The 23,249-nt window shown below is 42.3% G+C and overlaps 1 protein-coding gene across 1 annotated transcript in view; it reads left to right on the forward strand.

The window, feature by feature from the left end:
- plekhg2 (pleckstrin homology domain containing, family G (with RhoGef domain) member 2) overlaps nt 1–23,249 on the forward strand; it is a 48,499-nt gene that overhangs the window by 18,888 nt on the left and 6,362 nt on the right. Inside the window, exons 3-5 of the mRNA XM_072691786.1 lie at nt 3,090–3,484; nt 11,812–11,912; nt 20,073–20,139. Coding sequence (XP_072547887.1) covers nt 3,090–3,484; nt 11,812–11,912; nt 20,073–20,139 — 563 coding nt within the window. The remainder of the gene's footprint in view (nt 1–3,089; nt 3,485–11,811; nt 11,913–20,072; nt 20,140–23,249) is intronic.

Genomic DNA, 23,249 nt, shown 5'->3' on the forward strand with positions numbered 1-23,249 from the left:
CAAGAATTTGCCTGCTGGTAATCAGGTAGGTGTCGCTGGTTCTGTTGGCTTCAAGTTCTCTAGAACTTTGCTGTGTTACCCAATTAACCAGACCTAATATTTCATTCCTGCCCATCACTGAGGTGGCTACATTTGGACTGGTTGATGTTAGCATGAAAGATTTTTTTGAAGGCTTCATAATACCTTGAACCTTTGCCTGACCTAAATGGCCTGAAATGACCTAAAAAGCAAGTCTTTAGCTATATACAGCGAAAGCACTATAAGTAGTCATGTGCTGTGAAGTAGCTGTAATTTGAAGAGATCATTACAAACACATGGTCAGAATTATGTACAACGAGGGTCAAGTTTGGTAATATAGATTTCATTACTTGAAAACTCAAATCATTTAGACTGGAATATTTATAGAGTGGGAGTGCTTGGACTCCCCCCAGCTTAAATCATCTTATAGTCTGTGTATTACAGGAAATTTATGATCATACTTAAAAGTAGTTTCCATTATACTTAATTATGAAAATTGTTGCAGCACCCAGCCAATTCTTACAGCCTGGATGGTATCAGGGCCCTTAGCCTGAGTAATCCTGAGTAGTGATTTTAAGCAGTATGGGCTGTGTTGGTTCCAGAGGATGCAGCAGGTTTACATTGTCACACTTCATGCATTTGTCCAATTGGATTTATTTCAGGCTTTGAAACAACTCAGTCGGGGCATTCTTTTTTTCTTCTTCGCTCAGTACAACCGAAAGAAAACTTGTCAAAGAGCTGGCAGCTCAGTACTGTAAGCCAGAACTGAGCCGACGCTAATCATACCAGTCCAGCTATCAATGATCTATGCTTAGCCGTGGAGGGCATTACTCGCTTCTTCTGCTATTTCGCATTTTTTCACGTGAGACTGCCGCCATATCACTGTTGATCTTGGGAAGCAGCCAGCGAAAGATAAACACTTGCTCTCGAGCACTTTATGAGGCCGCCTAAATCAAATTTAGACAATCGATATTGCCAAAGTGCTTTCAAAGCCTTGGAGTAAGGGGAAGGGTTTTTTTGTTTTTTTGCGAGCGGTTCCAGCTAACGGTTAGAAGGAGCTCTTGATGGATGATGGGCAGGCTTGGCAGGCCGGCGCTGAGCAAGAAAGTGGGTAACGGTCAAATGCATTGCCCTGCTCGGTCACAGGAAGTGGAGGATTGTTCAGCTCTGTTGGCCTGCACTCTGTAAATGGGCCACCATTGTAGGGCCTGTAGCTCCACATTCAGCCCCAGACAATGTTCAGCCTTTCTATCCACAATGACCTGTTATTGCTGGCAGTGATGGCTAGACTGCTTTGTTAACATGTGCACATGTACAGTATCCTTCCAGATCCCGCATTGTTGCACTGTCTTAGATGCACCAGTGGCGACACAGGGAGCGTTCTGTCCGAATGATTTGTGTGTTTGCATGTTTGTTCATCCAAGAAATTGAGGGCAGGATGTTGCGATTCCTGTTTCCTGTCTTTTCACCGTGTGTTCATTTTTGCTGTGCCTGATTGACAGGCCGACTCTCTTTTTTCTCTTTTTTTTTTTGCTGTGAATTAGTGCAAAGTATTTTTGCTCAATCACACCTTTTCAGGCTTCACTGTTTCCTTAGCCGTCGTCAGAGGAAACGTTTGCAAAGCCGCATGATTTGAGACTTCTTCTAAACATATACTTCTGAACAGCTTTACTGAGGCAAGCGAGAAACTGATAACTGGCTGGTAATTTTACACGTACCGAGAAAACGCCCTCGCATCTACTGCTGAACATAGGCCTACATTACAGTTCAAATGCACAGAGTAACCTAACCATTTAAAATAGTCTAAAACCAAGATATATCTCTTACTTGATCAAAATAGTCAAGTACTGCACAACTTTCTTGTGCATACTAAGTAGGAAGATGTGAGTGTCTGGAATGTGCCAGTAGTGGAGCTTTAGTTTTCTTCATCATTGGGAAATCTGGTTATAACTTAAAAAATAGGTAGATAAATTAAGTAGATTTCACTGTTATAAAGGTATGTTTCTACATTTTACATTTTTAATTTCATTCAGGCTAATATTGGACCATCAATAAATTATAAACTGATAAACTGATTGAGAATAGACTGTAATTATTTCCTTCAGACACTTTGACACTTTCTGAAGTTCATTCTTGATGTTCTACAGTTTTCTCACTCGCTTTAGAATCGCCTACAGTTCTGTTCGCCATTCTGGACCTTACATTTCTGTCTCTTTGTTTTCAGATTCTCGGTTTTACTTTTCAGCCTGTGAAGGTTCACAGGACTCGCATATTAGAATGTATATATTTTACTCATAGTAAAGTCAAGTCAGGTCAAGGTTGATTTGTTATTTGCATAATATGTCAGAATATTCATGTACTGAAGTGCTTGTAGTGAGGCTCAGGTAATTACTCTAAAGACAGTAGTTAGAGTAACTATAGAGAATATACTAAATATCCAGAAATGTACTAAATAAACAGGATGGTCCTATAAAAGACAATCTGGGAAACATACACACAACATATTTAGACAAAAGGCAGCAGTTGTGTTACTACAGTAGTGCAGAGAGAAGACTACCACTACAACAAGAGAAAATAGAATATGGTGAAAACTATAAATATGTGAGGGTGCAAAGTTGCGGTGTACATCAGTAGGAAGTGTCTATGAGGATTCTTTATAAAGTAAATGTGTGTGTGGGGTGGGGGGTGTAGAAGCATTGTAGAGCTTATAGAACATAGAAACTAATGTAGAGTGTGAAGTTGTTAGGAAAAGTTCTAAATCCAAAAAAGTCCAAATCTTAACATGACGGTTATAAAACAGGTTCAAAGTTAATATAAATAAAATAAAAGTTGATTGATTTTTAATTTAGTTTTCCAACTTGATTGTGTTCTTTGGAAATCTGAATGAGAAAGTAATGATGGTAATTTACATGTTGAAACTAACTTTCACTTTCTCTCACTCTCATGCTTCTTTTTTTCTTTTCTCTCTTGCACACACTCTCACTCTGACTCTCATTGTGTGTCTCTTTCACTCTTTACTGCCTCTCTTTTTTTGTCTGTCTGATGTCGACGTCTCTCTTTCTCTCTCTCAGCTGCTAAGCGGCCCTCCTCCGTCTCCTCTCTGAGTGGGATCGTGAGCCGGATGGCCTCGTCAGGGGGTGCGTCCCGTGGGAGCTGCACTTCCGTCAACACTGTGTGCTCGGACAGTGACCGAGCAGCCAGCCTCAGTTCTTCAGCCTCCTCCGCCTCACTGCAGGACGCGCACTCCTCCTCGTCCTCTTCCTCTCTGCCCTATGGAGCCGTGCCCACCTACACGTGCCCCCAGCGCCAAGGATCCGACATCAGCCTGGACCTCACTCCCCTGTCCTTGCTGCCCGGAGCCACTCCCTCCACACCACTGCCCAAACTGTCCCGCCTGCAGCGGGTGGCACTGGAAATCGTGGAGACTGAGCAGGCCTATGTGAGGGACCTGAAGAGCATAGTGGAGGTAATACACCCCATCACCCAAGACATGTTTGATGTTCGAAGGTTGCTTCTGTAGTTTTGCTCTAGAGTTATAAGGCTAAGTTAGCAGCCTAGGATAGCATCTCTTGCAGTATTATGCAATGATATAGATTTTTGTTGTTTTACATTGAATGATAAGAGACTGTTTTAGAAACTTCCCAAAAAAGGGCTTTTTTTGATGTTTTACTTAATACTTCAAGTATTTCAGGAGCAAGAATTCCCTAAACGATGAACAATATAACATTATTATCTGTTTATCGTCGCTTTCCATCAAAGATCTTCCTCAAGATTTGATCACCACCTGGGACACATGAGACATTCCGGATATTAATTGAAGCTATAAAACACAAGAGGGAGTATGTTATTGTGAATAACACCACAGCTATCGTGCTGTAGATCAGGATTCGTCAGTTCCGGTATTGAAGGGCCAGTGTCCAGCACAGTTTAGCGATTTCCTGCTTAAATACACCTACCAGTGTGTCAGACCCAGGTGTTCTTTAGCAGGGAAATCGCCAAACTGGACGGACGCCTGTGAACTCTGCTGTAGAGCATCACGCCCAACAATCTGAGTGTTCCTTTGGTTTTATACATCAAAGTAAAGCACAGAAGTCCTGAACATAGTATCAAATGGGTTTTAATTGTTGGCAATTTGTTTTGCTAGTCAACACAATAACAATGTAGCATTTTCCCAGACGGAAACAGATGATGTTAGCTTCTAATACAGCTAGTACATAGTACTTAGTAACATGTCTGCGCATACATTAAAGGGAAAGTTAGCAGGCTATTTAAGTTATTACTACATAAATGAATCGTATACTATAATTACTCACTGGTATAAAAAGTATTCACCCCTTGGATGTTTTCACCTTTGATTGCTTTTATAAATGAAGTGACTTGGGATTTATTTTGTATCCATCCCTTACTTATACTCTTCAATAACGAGTTTCGTCTTCATGGTGCATTTGTAGCCAGGAGTACTGATTGACCAGTGACTGAATCTTCCAGACAGGTGTCTTTGTACTACGGTTACTGAAAACACATTTACTGCACTGCACTGCACTCTCCATTTCACTAATTGTAATTGTTCTACTAGCACCAACTGCTTTTTTCTTCCCAAAAAACAAATTCAATTGACCATGCTTCCATTTATAAAAGAAAATGTGCTAGCAAACAGACCTGCTCGCTTCTTTGGTGAAATCTAATGTATCCGATTTTTGGTGTTGTACCTTTTAAGGTTGATCAGTAGTAATGGATAGCTGCAGTGTAAAGTCAGTGATCACTTAGCAAACTTCATTCTTGATTTTCCATGGCTTTCTCAGGTGATCTACAGTTATATCAGAATCATCTACAGCTCTGTCCATTATTTTTGACATATCTCACATTTTCACTTCCCAACATTATACAAAGGCTTAAACCATTCAAACATTTAAACATAGAATGCATGGTATAAAAAATACTATTTGAGATTACTATTCAGTGTGGTTTGAGGCAAGTGTATGATGACTATCTATGCAAACCTCAATGCGAACCTAGAAGCTATAAATATATTACACTACCCGTTAGCCACATTTGCCTTATAGCTCCAGTGCAAAACTAAAGCCGTAAACTACTTTACTCCACTAAATCTGTGAAAAGCTAAAGATTGTGAAGGTTAGATTTTCAGCTGAATCATTGCTTTAGAAATATTTTTCTAAACTAGGTGCCCCCAACTTTTGACAGGCAGTGTACACCTTTCACGCCGAATGCTTTGAAGTGTAACATAGCCACTTGGACGAGAGACAGACACCAGGAGATTTTTATATCCAGCCTGTCTCTTCCCAAAGCTTACGTGCCTGAGGCGCTTCTGCCGAGCTCTAGGAATTCGAACTGACACAAAGGCCTTTACTTCTGCGTTAATGGTATTATATTTACTCCAGAGGTTATATATGAGCCACATAGCTGATAGGAGGGAAGAGCTGGATATTTGGCCCTGCCAACGGCCATTTTCTCCTGATCACTGTGAGATGTGGTGGTGCCATTCATCACACTCTCAGGTGGAGCGGTGGAGGCCATGGCAGCAGATAAAAGCAACCGTAAATTTAATCTGTCACTTCAAACGCATGTTTGCACTGTTTCTTGCTGGGGTCGGCCGACCTGGGACAATGAGGAGGCTGTTGTTCATATCTCACATACACTTTCATATACACACACAGACACACACACAAACACAAGGATCAGATGGTGGTGAACAGTATAAGAGATCTCTTTGTAGAGACTCTCAACACATTTGTCATTTTCCATGTGGAGTCGAGCTGCCTGAAACAATGACCTCTGCAGCAGGTCACTGGGCTTCTGTCAAGACAGGTGGAAGGTGAGTGGGTCAGTAATGTTAGGGATTTTGCATAATGTCTGCTAGCCACACGATGAATGATGGTTCCTCTGAGAAGAGTTGAATTAGCCAATCAGGGTCATGCGTTACAGTGATTTCACCATGTTAGGTGGTATTATACACAACTTGAAGTGAAACAGCTTTTATGAAGTGGCATAAAATTAGAATTTGATAGAATATACCATAATTGTGGGCTGTGGTGTTTTCTACCATGGTACATCAAGCAAACATCAATTTATTGAATGACTTTATTCATGTAAGGAATTTAACATTTTTCTGCAGTTGTAACCTTAAAAATCTTTCTTTAGCCAATTGCTAGCATGATGTTTTAGCACCATATGTAGTAAGCCATTTTTACTGTTATGTAAAACTGTTTTAGCTTTAAATATCAAATTTCAGTCAAAAAAAGAAATAGAGAAATTTCCAATAGCACTAAGCTCACACTAATGCCTATGAAAATGTTGTGGCGTCCCCTCAAAGCTTGTGAAAAAATGCTTTATCTGAAGCTTGTAACAAACACTAAATCAACAATGTAGCATTTTTACCGTAAAATAACACCGGACAAATCATGTTGATGCTCCACTGATCTGTAATATGGAGAATTGCCTCGCTGTTGTTGCCACTCCAGGCTCGGCACATGCAGTATGTAACTTTGGTGAAGTTACCCACATGCTTCTTACACTTTCAGTGATGGTTCTGTATCTCTCAGCTCCTCCAGAAGAACGTGTTCTTTAGTGGTGTCTCAAAGCTCAAATTACCCTTCCTGTCTGTACAGTGTTGTACAGTATAGTGTTGCTTTAACATTTATATTACTTTGTTTTTTATTGCAGTTTTGCAGTGACGAACGAGTCCTGGCATTTTCCACTACTGATGGGGCGTGTCAAGGACTTTCTGAAGGCCTAGAGTGGTCAGCCAAGCTTACTTGGCTAAATCTAGCTAGTTACCACATGATAAAAATCGTGTTTGGGCAGATTTGAAGCGCTTCATTTCCAATCTTTGTGTTTTTCTTGTGTGAAAAACACCTTTCCAACACCATCAGCAACTTGAGTGAAAAGTAAGATGAGTGTTTTCGGCCCCCGTATTTCTTTAATGATAGCATGCACTTGAGCTGCATGGATTCCAGAAGTTTGTCTGATGAATAGATGAGATCCAAGCGTCATCTCTACACAAGCTTCTGTGAAAGAGAAATGATTAAAAATAAGGTCTGTAACAGTTCATAATGTCAATGTCTCACATTTGCTTAAATTTGAGTATTTATTTTGTCCCAGAAAAAGTCTCCTGGATAGTTCTTTAGATAGTTCCTGGATAGTAATTTAAACTTTTAGATTTTCAAATTGACGAAGCTTTTAAGTATTTATTTCCACATTTAAAAGCAAAGCTTCTCCGATTTCCAATGTGGTCTCAGACTTTTGGAGCCCACTGTATCTGTGCTTGTCATCAAAGCCTTTGACAGCAATCAGAAATTGAGAGTAGACACGGTGGTTAGCAGCAAGACATTTCTCCCAGACAGCCAAATGTTTCTTTCTCAGATTCATGATCAAGCTGATGTTTAGCTTTTTTATGGCAACCCTGCCTCTGAGCCAGGAGCGTGGGCAGATCCCGCGGTGAGTGACGGGGTCATTCTTACCGGGGGCCCGTGAGCAGGATTTTTATGCAGGCTTTTGAAGTAGCGGGCATGTTGCCTATGCTGACCATTAACAGGTGTCGGTCAGGTGCACTGTGCGGAGAGTTGCGTTGAGAGTGATGTGTGTATGCGCATGCATTTGTGATTGTCGGGAAGGGAATCAAGCATGATTGGAGTGCATAAAGTGAAACGCCTGAAGTGTAGCCCATCACTTTGTGGTATATTCTTATTTCCCTGATCAGTTGACTGAGTTACGATCCAGAGACAGCCAGGTGAAGAGATGCCTTCAGCTGTGATCAGAGAGAGGACAAGAACAGAAAACTGCAGTTTTATCAGTCTGCAGCTTCAGAACGGGACATAGCTGCTGGGTGGGGGTTTGTGTGACACACTGCTGACTCGGGAATTTGCACATATGATTGGTCTGGATCCCTCGCTGAGCTGCTGTTAGTAATAGCCGTCTGGTTTTGATAGAAAGCCCCTTGAACGATGATGTCAAACCTGCTTTAAAAGGCTTGAAAGAGCTTTCCTTTATGTGTGTGTGTGTGTGTGTGAGTGTGTGTGTGTGTGTGTGTGTGTGTGTGTGTGTGTGTGTGTCTGTGTGTGTGTGTTGTCCATTGTATGACTTTTTCTTATTTGTGAGTGCTTTCGAATGTATGTGAATATGTGTGTGTGTGTGTGTGTGTGTGTTTGTGTGTGTGTATGTGGAGAATGGGGGAACATTTGGGGAAACAGACTGAGTGAAGCCCCCTTTTCCTTTGCACTGTATCCCAGCCAAATAGGACAGGAAATTGGGGAGGGGGGGCTTTGGCTGTAACCCCCATTCTGGGGCACAAGCAGAGGGGCCCCGCTCACAAGAGAGAGGGACACACTTCTTCTCCTCCAAACTCTGACCTAGTTTCTCAGACAAAGGCTCAGAGAGAGTGCAACTCTTAGTGACTCTCTCTCTCTCTCTCTCTCTCTCTCTCTCACTCCCTGCCTCTTTCCTTCCCTTTCCTTTGTTCACCTTCCTCTCCAGAATCCCTCTCAGCACTTTCTCTTTCTTTCTATTCTTTCCTTTCTTTCTTTCCTTCTTTCTTTCTTATAAACCCATTCTTCTTCTGTTTCTCTTGTGGTCGACTCTCTCAAAGTTGTTTATCCACTGCCGTCCATTAATCCCAGAACATGACCGGCCTGCAGGTCCAAACGTCTATTACACACTCTTATAATTTAATAATAACCCAATTACTCTGAATTGTTTTCCATGTAATTACTGAGTAATAAGCCTTTGGATGTGAATAAGCAAAGAAGCTGAGGCTTAACGTCTAGGGAGTATTCCACAAAGCTGAATTTCTTCAGTTAGCCAAATTATTAACCCCAAACAGACCTGTCCATATGCTGCTGTTGCTAGGATGAGCAAACTTTACAGAACATTGGCAATAATAATACCAGTCGACCTAATGAGAAACTGTAGAGCTGTAGAGGACATTATGGCCCGCTCATTTTGTATTAGTACCCTGACCCATGTCCTAAATGCCTGCACACAATCCTGTCTCTGCCCAAGTCCCACTTTCTTTATTAGTGCTTCTACCTGTGCCTTGTTTTCCTATAAGTAGGCGTTGTGTTTCTTTGTCTCTTAGTCAGGTCTTGTGTTTGGTCTGTTGGTCGTGTGTTGTGTTGTTCATGTCCGTGTTCAGTTCTGGATTTGGTATTTAGTTTATTCAGCTTTTCCAGTTTGTGTTGAGGTTTTATAAATGGATCCACATTCTTTTTCTTGTGACTTATCCATTGATATAGCACATTTTGTGTGTAGTATTGGCCACACTATTAATACATTTTTTTTTTTACATTTTTGTTTTTAAAGAACATGTTTTGTTGATTTTCTAAGTAAAAATAAGTTAACAAATTTTCAACTTATCTTCAGTTTTGCTGGATTTAATCATAACATTTAAATGTGCTGTAACCTGCAGAATTATACATTTTACATGTAATATGCCGGGCTGACACATCAATTATGTTTTGCATCTAAACATTAATGTATAGTGTTTTACTTCATTATTCCTTTGTACTTTATGTATTAGTTTGCATTTAAACTCGCACCTTTCGTAAATTAGCATTTTCTCTGCTGCTGAGTGTAGAGTTATCAGATGAAATAAAAGCATTTCTATTGGACAGTTTTCATTTTGAGCTTAACCTCAAATGTAATCAGAAATCCTGTTTTGTGAAGTCTCCCCTACTCTGATCCTTATGTTTCACTCTGACATCCCTCACTCAACCCTTCGTCTGCCTCTCCCCTTCTGCTCCCAGGCAGCACCCGCGTCAGGGGAATTCTTTCTGGCCCGTGGCAGACTGTAAATCAGTGTAATTACAGTGTCCCGACTTCGTCTTTGCCTTTAAAAGGTGATGAATGCGCCGGGCCCCTAATTTTCCACCTCGTTTTGCCCCACCTCGGGCCTGTTTGCCTTCCCCAACACCCCGGTGGCTCTGGAAACAAACACGGGCGAGGAAAAGCACCCCATTACGCACTGCAGGAATGCAGCAGAGAGCCATGGGGACCGAAGGAGGGGGGCAGCCAACCGCCACATCGTCTTGCATGCCTCAAAATGTTTGTTTGTTTATAGCTATTTATTGTAGTAGTCGAGACTAGAGCCTTTTTTAGGTTGTTTAGTTTTCGCCTGGTGGCCCCTTGTTCTATTAGCTATGGGGTCTCTATTTTCTCAGGGCAGATTGCATCAGTAGTTAATGCCAGCCGTGGCACTTCCAATTTCTCCAGGCCTTCACAGTTCAGAAGAACTCGCCGAACGGGTGTGGAATTATCAGATAATGTTTGTTTGTGCTAAAAAGCTGCCCAATTAGAGGTTAATGAGGCCAAACAGACACTGATAAGGTGCTGACGGACACTCTTGATTAGCAACACCAGCCTAACAGAAGTCTGGTGCCAGCCTGGGACCAGACAAACTATGGCCAAAAACGTATCAATTGGCTGGAACCAGTGTTGGCTACTGGCCTCAGGCGCAGCTGACATAGCTGTATTGTAGAACATTTAGTATTTATAGATGCTGTGCTGCGATTGAGAAGACTGTTTTCCACATTACGTCAATAAAGTAACTGGATCATGGCCGCATTCTTAGTTTTAAAAGTTTAGAGCCACACTTTAATGAGTGATATTCACCACCTCTGACTGTTTCAAGTATTAGCTCACAGCAAAGGTCCAAATTCCAGTGTTTGGGCCAGAGACGATCTGGTGTCGTTACACTGTACTACCCGTTCAGAAACATTTGAGAACATTTTCAAAAACAGTTACATCATCAGAAGTTCAGAGGTCATTTTCATGTTCAGTGTTATGTCCCGAAAAGCAACTGTTGCTAGCTCCCCACCAGTGGGCAAAGCTTTGATAGGCTAGTCGGAAGGTAACAAACGTGACCCATGAAATTAAGAGATCACAAACTGTTGATGGGCAGTGTACTGCTGAGTTGACCACTGCATGGTCAGCCCAGTCTAGCTCTGACATCCTGGGCGTGTCCACATGTGTGTGTCCTGGCAGGCACCTCTCGGCTGGGCTAAATGGAGACCCTTGGCTGTGTGTATCACAGCAGCGATGAGAGAGAAGATTCATTTTCTCATGAGACCAGCTTGTGGCTTTATTTCCCAGGTCAGAGGCACACGAGAGGGAAGATAAATATTGTAAGAGGGAGGGCCTTTTACCACTATATTAATTGTGTTTTGCTTTCTTGGGCCGCTTGGTTTGTTTACATGGAAGATCTTAGAGGCTCAAGTCTGACCTTTTCTCTCATGTAGAAAGCCGCTGTGGAAATTAAATTACAACAATGCTTAGCCTTGTCAGAGGTGAGATGAACATCCTGCTGTGAAGAAGGGAGCCACAACCATTATATAGGCCTAGTCTTTTTAGACTGTAGAATCTGCACACAAATAAAGAAACTCAAGGTATACTGTAAAATATTTAGTCAACTTGGAGAGTTTTGACAATGCACTAAGCACTAAGCCCTTCCTGGGACTTGACCTCATGATCTCCTTACACTTGATGAACAGGCATTTAGACTGTAGGGCCACTCTAGAGCTGTGAAATTACACTACATAAAAACATAGTTCTGAGTAAATTTACCTTTCCACTCTTTCCTGAACTGCTTGCTTGGCAAGAGACAGGAGAGCATAAGTTCAAATCCCATAAACACCTTGGTCAGGAGTCTAAGAATAGGAAGGCCTCCCTTTATGTGATAGCTGCAGCACATTAATCTACTAATGTTCTTGTGGTGGCTCATTACTGGGCTAATTACACCTCAAATTTTCACTGCACACTTCCTCTCTCTTTTGTCTCTCTCAGGACTATCTGGGCTGCATCATTGACTGTGGAGACCTGCCACTCAAACCAGAGGAGGTCAGCACCCTCTTCTGTAACATAGAGGACATCTATGAGTTCAACAGGTCAGTGTTCTGCTGCTCTTTTCCTTTTTCTTCCATCCTTCCTCTTCAATTTTGTACAATGAAGTCACGCACAGTGTGAACACTGTGTGAACTAACTAATAAATCACAAATTTTCACTACAACATACATCGATCAGCCATAACATTAACATCCTTGTTTCTACACTCATTGTCCATTATATCAGCTCTACTTACCATATAGGAGCACTTTGTAGTTCTGTAAGTACTAAAGACTGCAGTCCATCTGTTTCTCTGCATGCTTTGTTAGCCTCCTTTCATGCTGTTCTCCAATGGTCAAGACCCCAAAGGACCACCACAGAGCAGTTATTATCTGGGTCGTAGGTCATTCTCAGAACTGCAGTGACACAGACTTGGTGGTGGCGTCTTAGTGTGTGTTGCACTGGTACGAGTGGATCAGACACGGCAGTGCTGCTGGAGTGTTTAAAAACCTCAGCGTTGCTGCTGGACAAATATCCAGCCAACGGTGTCCTGTGGGCAGCGTCCTGTGACCACTGATGAAGGACTAGTGGATGACCGACACAAACTGTGCAGCTCCCGTCTTTGACGTTACATCTACAAGGTGGACCAACTAGGTAAGAGTGTCTAATCCACGCGTACCAGCACATCAGACACTAACACACCGCCACCATGTCAGTGTCACTGCACTGCTAAGAATGACCCAAATAACCCCCCAAATAATACCTGCTCTGTGGTGGTCCTGTGGGGTCCGAAACATGGGCTAAGAAAGTATGCAAAACAGATCGACTACAGACTACAATGTGCTTTATATGATCGGTGGAGCTGATACAATGGACAGTGAGTGTAGAAACAAGGATGTTAATGTTATGTCTGGTTTGTGTATTTTTTTTTGCTGTTTTAAGGGAATTTTCAGTTAGAGAATAAGCAACAGGTAAGGTAATTTAGCAAACAAGCTAGACCCCATGCTAGCTTTCATATACATTTGCTTTCATAAAGAACCATGTATGATAATAGGGGTGTGTGGGTGAACCTTCACTCTATGTAAATGTACCAATTTAAAGATTTGTCATACTCACACACATCTCAGGGTGCAGACATGGTTCCTCTATGGCATCGCTCAAAGAACCTTTTGTGGCTAAGGAATTGTCTGTATTGCCCATACCAGGAATTTCAGTTCCTCTCAGTGAGTCAGAGTTACTTTGCAGAGAAGCAACTGCCTGGGTGGCAGTAGCCTCCTATCTGTTTAATGTGAATCAGACACAATGGCTGGCCCAGGCCCTAGACGATTCCTGCGAAGAGGACAATGTTCAGGCTGCAGCCAAGAGGGAGCGTTTGTTTTTTGATCCTCTCCAGCAGACTATCTTCACTACTATCCTGCACTGCTTTTAACAAGCTCCAGTCATAACTTTTTTTTTCCTTACAAACAGAGAGGGAGCATATGGTTTATCACACCCTGAGTTCATTCAGGGAGCACTGGAGTGATCTCAGAGGGACTTTTTTATATATAAAAGCCTTTGTGTGTGTATATGCCTCTCTGTCTGCTTTATGATAGTTAATGACCAAGCAGTGCGTAGTGTTTATATGTCGTCTTCAGTTGGCTAGCCCACTTTCCACATCATTTTTTAGCACCGCTTCAGCTCGTCATCGCTGCTGTGTGTAGAAGCCTCTGGCACCAGGGCTGTTTGTCAGCTGGTTTCTGACACCAGTCAAGAGTAAATGACGTGAATCGGGCTGTGGTTTTATTGATGAGCTAGCGGTTGGCGGGGGTGTGACCAGGGGAGTGTTACTGAGTTCTTGGGAAGAATCCTCCTCATACCTGCCATGTTTCTTCGTTTTTTTTATGCCTGCTCTCCCGCAGAGGGCCATGTTTTCACACTGCTTCCTTCAGCCGACCCCTCACATTACAGCCCCTCTGGTGACCTAACTGAGCTCCAGAAATCGAACATGGCGCCTTTCGCAAGCCCTCCTGGGAGATCCACTTTGCTGTGTTGAAACAGAAAACGTACAAAGGTCCTTGGGTGTCCTCGAGGCATCTTGCGTTGTAATGTCTGTAAAATGCAGAGCTTTCGGAGCCAAGGTTTTGTTCTCTCCTCAGGCGCTTGGAGGCTTTCCCTAAAATTCGATTTGCCTGTAATGAAGAGAATGGGAGTTAATCAGGCAGTTCCGGTGCTGGAATCTGCCTCTCCATCAGTGCCTCATTCTTGATCCTCACTCTTTGCCCTAATTGTAAAACACATTGCTTATAGTAGAGGGTTGACCTCGATTTTCTCACACTTTAGCTGCCTTGCCTTCCGCTCTTCTTCGCCCCTAAAAGCCTGTCCTCTCATCTAAATGGAATGCAGTCCCTGTTTTCACGCACAGCGCTGTTGTGTCTATTTTCTTGGCACCGGCCGGCACGTTAGCCTGCATACGGATGTCATTTTACCCGGAGCTTAAAGCGGCCGGGCTCTGAGGTAGAAGTCCAGCCCCTGTGGTGAACCAGCCACACATGACCTGTCAGAGAGAGTGAGGGCGCAGTGCATGCTGGGCCAGCAGACAGGCCGTCTTCTGTTCCCACACTCATCAGCCCAGTTATAGCGCAGTGCTTTGTATCGTTCTCCAGCGCTGGAATGCTACAGTACGTTTTTAGTTTTTATTGTGCAGCAGCTGTGGCGGAGCAGATTGTATTTACTGGCTTCGGATTCCCCCATCGCGCTGCTCAGTGATGAAAAGCGATTCCTCTCTTGACTCATTTCTTCTTGTTTTGCAACAGCTCTGCAATGATTTTGGAGCATATTGATTAGGCCAGATTGTCTCCATTGCCCTCATTCTTCATAACACCTCACAGTGAACTGAAGACTGAACCTTAACTGTGGTTTCATTTATATAACTGCAGTACTTTCATGCAGCTGGAGCTATTTTTCTGCAGCATGGCCCTTCAGTAGCCCCTTGCTTTCAAGAACTACTGTACTTATCACAGGTGCAGGCCATGTTTACTACGTTGTAGCAGTTTTTAATAACGAGGTTTGTTATTTTTAGTGGTTACCTCATATCAGGACTAAGACTTGCATTTTAGATTAAGGACGTTCTTGTTCAGTTCGGTCTGTTTTGACACAAGTGAACGCTCCATCTGCACTTTGGGTGTGCACTGAACAAATGAACGGGCAGCCAAAATTCACTGGCCTCTGCCTGCTTCCATGTGAACCCTGGTTCAGCTCAGTGCTGGTGAGAATGCACTTTTACGATAGTCAGCACTAGGGCTGGGCAATTCATCGACATTCAGAACCTCTAATCGACATAATCTTGCCCATGTTGATTATTTAGATTTGTAAAAAAAATCTGTACTTTCCTCACTGTGAGTGTTCATGCACTGGTATGTTGTCAAAAACATACTTTTGCATGTGATTCTTGCCCTGTATTGCCCTGATTGTGATATGTCTAGACATGTGTCCTCTATGTTTTTAGTAGGTGTGTGCAATCAACATTCGCCAAGATTGGAACAAGCAGTTGGCCATTGGTCAGTTTATTATTTTTGTGGTATTATTTTATGATAATATATATATTTAAAATATTTTGTTATATTATTATTTCATTCGATTTGTGTTGCAGATGCCTCATATTGTCATTAATGGGCTTCACAACAGATTCATAAATTAGATATTGTAAGAATGACAAATTCTAGCTCAATAGCAAATACTATTATTTATATGGGCTAATGAATGAGCGGGTGCATTTCACATATTCATTTAGGCCACACAGTGTCCTACCAAAAAAGACCAAAAAAATCTAGATTGGTAAAATGATACATCCTTAACTTTTAACATCATTTTTATGTACATAAATCTTTTCAATTCAAAGCATCTTTAACATGCTGCAGTTTAGGTATTAACATGACTAGTCTCTGCAGCCTCAAGTCATGAATGAATCATCTAGAACAGTAGGCCCATAGGATGCAGTCCGTTGGGTGTGACTGCAGATGTATGGACCACCAGGTCAGGAGTTTACACAAGTATGTGGAACATGGGAGGCCACCTTCAAAAGCATATTCCTCATCCTGGAGGTCATAGGGTGTAGTTAGTGGAACCACCCAGACAGATTCCTTTGCTAAGCAAGATCTAGCCCCCTGCTGGATTTCTATCTTCTGCATGACTCCTATCCCCTTTTGGGTCATGACCTGTCACTGAGCCATGCTGTTACTTAAGCCCTCCTTTGACCCTTCCGGGTTAAGCTGGCCGGACTGTTTTTACAAGTACGCAGTAGGACCCAGGATGAAAAAGAATGGTATGATTTATATACAATATAAATATATATATTCAGTTTATGGGAATAATTTCCTCTGAGAGTCTTTAATTTGCTGTTTTTTGTGGTAACCACTGCTAACTAGGCATCTTGGTGCATCCTATCAGAGTGAAGTGGGATGGAAGGGGTGGAACTTTGTTTGTTTCTTCTTCTTGTTACTTGTGTTGTGAATTTTCGGTCATTTCATTTCTAATGGTTTACGGCCGTATTAAAAGGGACTGCGGTGTGAAGTAGGCTACTGATGTGGACACTGATCATAAAGGACCATAAACCGGTTAGCTGTGCCAACCCACTGACGCTCTTTAGAGCTATTTCGAGCAGTGCTTCTCAGCCCTGGCCTTGACCCTGGAGACACACTGCCCTGCACATTTAGTTGATTCCCTGCTTTAACACACCCCTGCAACTCTGAAAGGACTTTTTAATGAGCTGATTACTTCAATCAGACATATGGAGTAGACGTTAATCCTTGCATTACACATTTCTTTTCTATTTTGTGTACATTTAGTGTATATTTATTTGATATGTTTTATATAGTCCTTATACTCTCTCTTATTGTTTCATAAGAGTGGACAGTTATCAGAGCATTTCACTGCTAGTTTTACTGTGTTTAACTCTTTATGTGACAAATAAAACTTTGAACTTGAGCTAATTTAGCTAAAAGCCTAACTAAAACCCAGCGCGTCTGCTTCACCGGAGCTTCATAACCAAGCCATTGCTCTGGGGGAAGAATTTTGATTTGGATGTGTTGGTTTCTCCTCCACAAAAAACGTAAAGAGCAGACATATGGACATTTGGGGAGATGTTTTAGTCCCTCAGCACTCTGATCGCTTAGTGTTGTGTTCGTATCACTGTTCGTAACACTGCTGTTCAAGCAAAACCCTCCTCTTTTTTTATTTACTATGACACCCTCTAACTGAGCATTTTCTATTACTCACTGTATGTTTTTCATAACTATTTTTTGGATCTTAAGAGGGCAAACATCGTGTCTTAATGCCACCATTTAGTACTGTCATAGAATATGTAATAAGTGCTGAAGAATCGAGACTCTTTATAACTGACAAAAGAATGGAGTGGCCTGACCAAAGGTTTGACAGCTTCACAAAATATAGGCACACAGTGAAAGAAGCTTAAGTAATTTACTCTCTTTATTGTCTTGGACATATCGTGCTTGCAGCATTAAGAAAAAAAATGGTGGGAGTGGGTGAAAATAGCCAAACGACAGTAGGACATGGAGGGGGATGAACAAGGGAGCAAGTGAGTTGTTGAAACAATATAGGGAGAGGTTAATGTGGAGATGGAAGGAATGAAGGCAAGTATGGGAGGTTCTGCATTTAAGGCAGCTTGCAGGTGACTCCCTTTCCTGATCTTGCTCATAACTTAAGCAGTATGCTGCACTAGGGAGGAGTCACCATCAATACACTTCCTTTCACTGTTGCCGGTGTTAAATTCAGTGGGTCACTTCCCAGTTCCACCACATAATGATTCTAGGCCAGCACTTTTTGTGGAACACATGTGGCTTCTGTGACTGTGAATCATTATACTGTAGCCGTTATTAAACTGACCCGATAAAAGCCTCGATCGGCACTTGCCCTAGTGGTTCCATTTATTAATTTTTCATCTGACCTCAAATATGTATCGCCTCACTGTTCTTAGAGCCTGTATAAGTGTTTTGTGATTGAGAGCCTGGGAAAGTAATAGCGCAGATATAACAAGCATAACTCAAGGCCTTGGCTCAGATGGCCCAAGAGTTTCCTGGGGCTTTGACTTTTAGTGCCAAAACCTCATAAGAAGTGCCAAGGCCTAATTAAATCCAACTTGGCTATCAAAGTGCAGACATGCAAGCAAATGCAAGGCCTGTGATCACAACACTGTACCTCACTATTTGCCATTTAGTTAACGGCAACATCTTTGTTGGGGCATACTTCCACACTGCCAAACTGCATATTCACTAACAAGCTGTCGTACCTCTTCATTCCTGCTGAACCTTAGAAATCACAGGCTTCGGAATGGAACCTCAGCCAGGCCAGCTCCTTAGTGTGTTTTGCAGCACAGAGTGTTCATGAATTCCCCTCCACTTTTGGTGCAAACCAAAGTGAAGCCCCCCTCACCACAAAGGGCAGCCACAAAATGAGCGCCGTCTCCAGGGGAGGAGGGGGATTCTGAAATGCTGGTGTGCTGCGGTTTCCCTCCGAACTTTTCCCCCTCGCCACATGAAGGCGCGACCAGAGTGTTTACAGAGCGCCATGCTGTTTCTTTAGGGACGTCAGGAAGAGTTCCCCCCCGAGACTGACCAGTCTAGTGGCTAGAGGGCCTCTTGGTGATGACGGTTTAAAGTTTGTTAATGAACTGGATGAAGTCCTCTGTGGTCAGCTAAATCATCACATGCTCATGTCAGGCCCTCCAGAGATGAGTGAGCACCCTCACTTCAGAACATTCAAGAAATTGAATTTACTTGATTCAAACGGCAACAAGGATGATTTACATCCTTTGACAAATGGGTCAATAGAAATGCTCTAGAATTACTTGTAATGTCATTTTTCTAATCTTTTTCTATTAACTTTAATTTTGTTCAGGCCAAGCCTTGAAAATGGTTGTAGCATGAGAAGAGATTGTGGGGATAACTTTGAGAAGTTAGTCTGGAGTGTAAGGGATAAAATTTATCGGATGCTACATTGAAAGGAAGAGGAACTTCAAGCACGGTTCTACTTTCAATCTTCAGTTATTTGTTAACTTTATTAAAATAAGGGATGTTTTTTTTCCTCCTGTTACCATTTTGGAGATACAAGGTCTTGACCTGGCAGCGGTGATATATATGACATCAGCGTGACTGTGCCTTTCGGGTCACTTCCTGCAGGGAATAATTGTGCTGATGTAATTCTGTATTCATGTGGAACCGATGTTCACTTTTGATTCAACCGAATTCAAATGAGTCTTTCTTGCAAAGTTGCACCAACTCCCCCTGAGATCAGATCTGCTCCACAGTGCTCTGAGAAAGCCTGGTTTCTTCTATTTCACATCTGACTCACAATAGTGATTGTTTTACAAACCTTAGCCTCAACTCCCTCTCTTGCTCTCCTGTCCCGCCGCTGATGGCGGCCAAGATAATCCAAGCCTGCTGTTTTTCATTCATTCAGAGGCTGAAAGGAGAGCTCCTCTGCTTTCCCCCTGCTCACTGCCATTTAGAAGATGTAAATCATGTGCAGAATCCAGGTTCACTGGGAGAAAGAGAGACAGAGAGAAAGAAAGCATTCTATGTGTTGTGATAAAGCTGTAGACGTCTTTGTTGAGAAGCGGAAAAAGGTTAGCTGGCAGCATGTAGCTTACAGTTTGACACTGACACGTCCAGAATCTTTAAGCTTCAGGTCCACAGACTTGGCTTGTTATGATACAGGCAGAAAAAAGGGGCTTCAAGGTCTATTGTGGGGATCTGGGGAAAGTGGGCTGGAGGGGAGAGGGTGGTCAAACCAAGCCAAAATGAGATGTACTCCATCTGTGTGCATTTAAGCGATAGTTTGAGTTGAATCAATGGAGAAGAAACAAATGAGCACTATGTGTAAATGGAGACAGGAGTTGAAGTTTGCTGAAGCCATGAGCATCCTCTTGAACACGAGTCCCAGATGTTTCCATAGAAAGAGAATAACAGTGCTCAAACAAAGACGCGTCCCAAATCCCAACTCGGGGACACTTTGCTTATGAGCCCTGTGATGCTCCACTGCAGATTTTGAACATTCATCATTCACTTGTACGCCGGCTCAATTGGACGAAGCGAGGGACGTTTGCAAGGACATTAAAGTCAGACACAGCAGATTGACATTTGTGAGAATATGAAAGTAAGACACAGCAGACTGCTTTCTCACGGTGCATAACTCATTGACATCTGACGCAAACCTTCTCTCTTTGACAGTGAGCTTTTGGAAGACCTGGAGCGCAGCCCACATGCAGCAGCTATAGCGGAGTGCTTTGTGGAGAGGGTAAGTAACAAAAAGCGAGGTCAGAGGCATGTAATTATGTAAGTGGCATAATATGCAGTGCGGGAAGACTCTATGATGTCATCAATAGGCTTGAATGTTAAATTATGTCTTTCTTTTTTTTTTTTTAAATATTCATATATTACCTCCCACCCAGTTTTAAGTTTAGATTTCCTAAGGCTACAAGCTACCTCACACCAGATCTGATTCCATCTCAGCTAGAGCAGTTTGACTCCAGAGTTAACCCCGATTCCAAGGGGATGGGAATCAAGAGTCGATTCCAAGACTCAGTTCCACATATTCAACAGGATCCAAACATGGGGAGATCTGACAAAAATAAAAAGTACAATTATAATTAAGTAAATAATATACTAGTTTGATGGTATGAACAAGAAGGGATCTTGACAATCACCTCATTCTAGTTGATCTTAGCAAGGCAATTTTGGCAGCTGAGTCTAGCTAAATAAACAAGCTGACTATCAAATTATAGCTATACTGAACCTGATTCCCCTTTGGAGTCAACTCTCGATTTCCAAAATGTTTGAAAAGAGAGAATCAATAGAATCATTTTTTGACTGCCCTAAGCTAGCATTTTTAGCCTAGCCACATTAAATGTCACCTTGTACACTTCTTTTTGCTGGAAAAGGTTGTGAGCCGGTTATCTGTCGCCACATAAGTGCACTAAATAATGCTAAAAGTCTTATTCTATTAAGTCTACACAAACAGAAATGTAAAAATCTGTGTGTCGTTGTGTTTCTGAGAATGCTACGCGCAAAAGCTGCAGTTTGTGCTCTCTGCCAATAGGTGCAAGAGACCTGTGATATGGGATAGTTCTGGTGCATGCTGTAACACTATTTGCTGCTTACGCCTTAGCCCTAATGTGGTCATGTCAGCCAACATGTTTGATGTCTGCAGTTCCCTTCTTCAGTTTTGCCCTACAGCTATGAGGCTAATGTAGCCAATGGATGCTGGGTGGTAACCAATCGGCATTTTGCAAACTGCATGCCTAAATCATTAAGTAACTAGCTTACACCATGTTCATCATCTCAAACAGACTTGCAAATCTTACATACCAACATAGTGTGGTTTGGGGCATGTGTGTTGATTTGTGTTAATTTTATAACTGCTAACTGGAGCCTATAAGCTTCAGTGCAGAGCTAAAGAAGCTATTTTTGTACCCTTAGACGATTTTCTGGATGTGGGCTAAGAGGAAAGAGCTTTTTTTAATGAAAAATTTCTTTAAAGTTCTTTAAATGTTGTACTTCTTCTTCACTTATAATGCTGACCTGGTCAAATTGTCGGCAGGAACAGCTTTTGTAGAACTGTTTTAGAAAAGCACAGCTGTGTGAACTGGCCATATGCTTGGCAGTGTGGCAGAGGCACAGTAGTAGCATGTTGTCTGGGTGGTGTTTGGGTCAAAGACAGATGGGCTTTGTGAATAAATCCCAAACACAGCAGCAAACTGTGGTGACCTTTGTAAGACATTTTCACTCACACACTCCATGACACAGTGACATGACAGAGACCAGACCCGGGTGGCATTGGAGGACAGACAATACCATCTTTGTTTTTGGTGGGAGAAGTCTTGAATAAGTCAGTGCTGTACTCTGACATGATTTAGGAAATGGCTTACACTGTTAAAAAAAGGGTCCTAAATGGGTCTTGGCTTGGACATACAGTACTGTGCAAAAGTCAGAGACCACCCAGCACAATAACCATTAAATACAAGTTATTCAGGTTTTTTTTTCAGGAGATATTTCTGAGCTGATTAGATATAAGATAATCCACTCGTGTAAGGAAGGGGAACGTCAAGAACAAGAGTTTCCAAAAGTAGAGTTAAAAGAATTGGTCCTGTCAGATATAAAGCACTTTCATCATCAAGCTTTCATCATCTCGCTTCAGTCAAAACCAGGGGGGTTTCTGTCCGGCCTTACACTGTGAGAAGACAGCTCATGCGGAGATGATCAAGAAGGTTTTACTAAGAAAAACAAACTAAAAAGAAGCTAATCAAGCTGCTGAAGCTGCGGATGTTCTCAGAACAACAGACTGATCATCCCAGGGTCCAGAGCTCAAGATCATCGAATGTGTTTGGGATTACTTGGATGGTAAAAAGCAGAAAAATGCTCCTAACTAACTAAGACTGAACTTTGGACATGTGCAAAAATCTCCCTGTGGATTTGAAGGGTGGTTTCTGGTTTCTGTGCAGTACTGTACCTATTTACATTGGGTGAAATGTCTTTAAAAAGCTTTAAAAAGCACCACCCATTAAAAGCTTCTATAGGGAACTAGATGTTGTTCTTTTAAGCCATCACTCCAAAGACCCTGAGTGTAAAATCTAAAATGAAACATGTGCATGTCCCCTTGCTGAATATCCAACCTTTTCCCGATCTGTAAGGCCTGACGTTTTCCTCCGGCTGAATAGGCCACTGTTTGGATCAATTAGTATCAGCAAAGGAAACGGAGAGTACATTTGATTAAGCCATTACCGGTGGGTTATTTTGGGTTCTCAGCTTGACTAACCTCCTCATACAAGCTTAAGGCATTTTAGGGACCTGTCTTATTTGGCATTTTCTCAGGATCCTCAGCGATAAAAGATTAGGTTCTCAGTGACCTGTAAAAAAAAGCAGCGGTCATTTTTTTTCCAAAACAAAAGAGTGTTTTTTGGAATGGACATCAGATTCCAAATAAAGCACAAATCAGATGTGTTTACATGCTTGTACAGATGCACTCCAGTGAGTGGAACAGTTTCTGCCAAGCAGCCCATATCTGGCCAGATCTGCTGCTGGCCATTTCGGTGCCCAGTTCTGAAACAGGAGCAGATGAAGGACATCACTTGATTATGTTGTTGTGGGGCAGCTCCCGTGGCAGGCATTGCAAATGCTTTGTGGAAACATGCTAACATTAGTGTTTTTGGGCGGCAGTGGCGCGGTGAGTTATGGCTCTGAGCAACTGAGGGGTTTCTGGTTTGAATACAGGATGGGTCATAAAGCTGCGGCTGGAGGTCCCTACACTTACTCTAATCACTGCACTCCTGAGATAAGCTGTTCCAAAGGAGCTGCAAACGACTCCCCTGCCCCTTTCAAAGACTCTAGACCAATTTGGAAAGGTCAGAC

This window comes from Salminus brasiliensis, chromosome 11 (assembly GCF_030463535.1).
Source record: "Salminus brasiliensis chromosome 11, fSalBra1.hap2, whole genome shotgun sequence".
Lineage (NCBI taxonomy): Eukaryota > Metazoa > Chordata > Actinopteri > Characiformes > Bryconidae > Salminus > Salminus brasiliensis.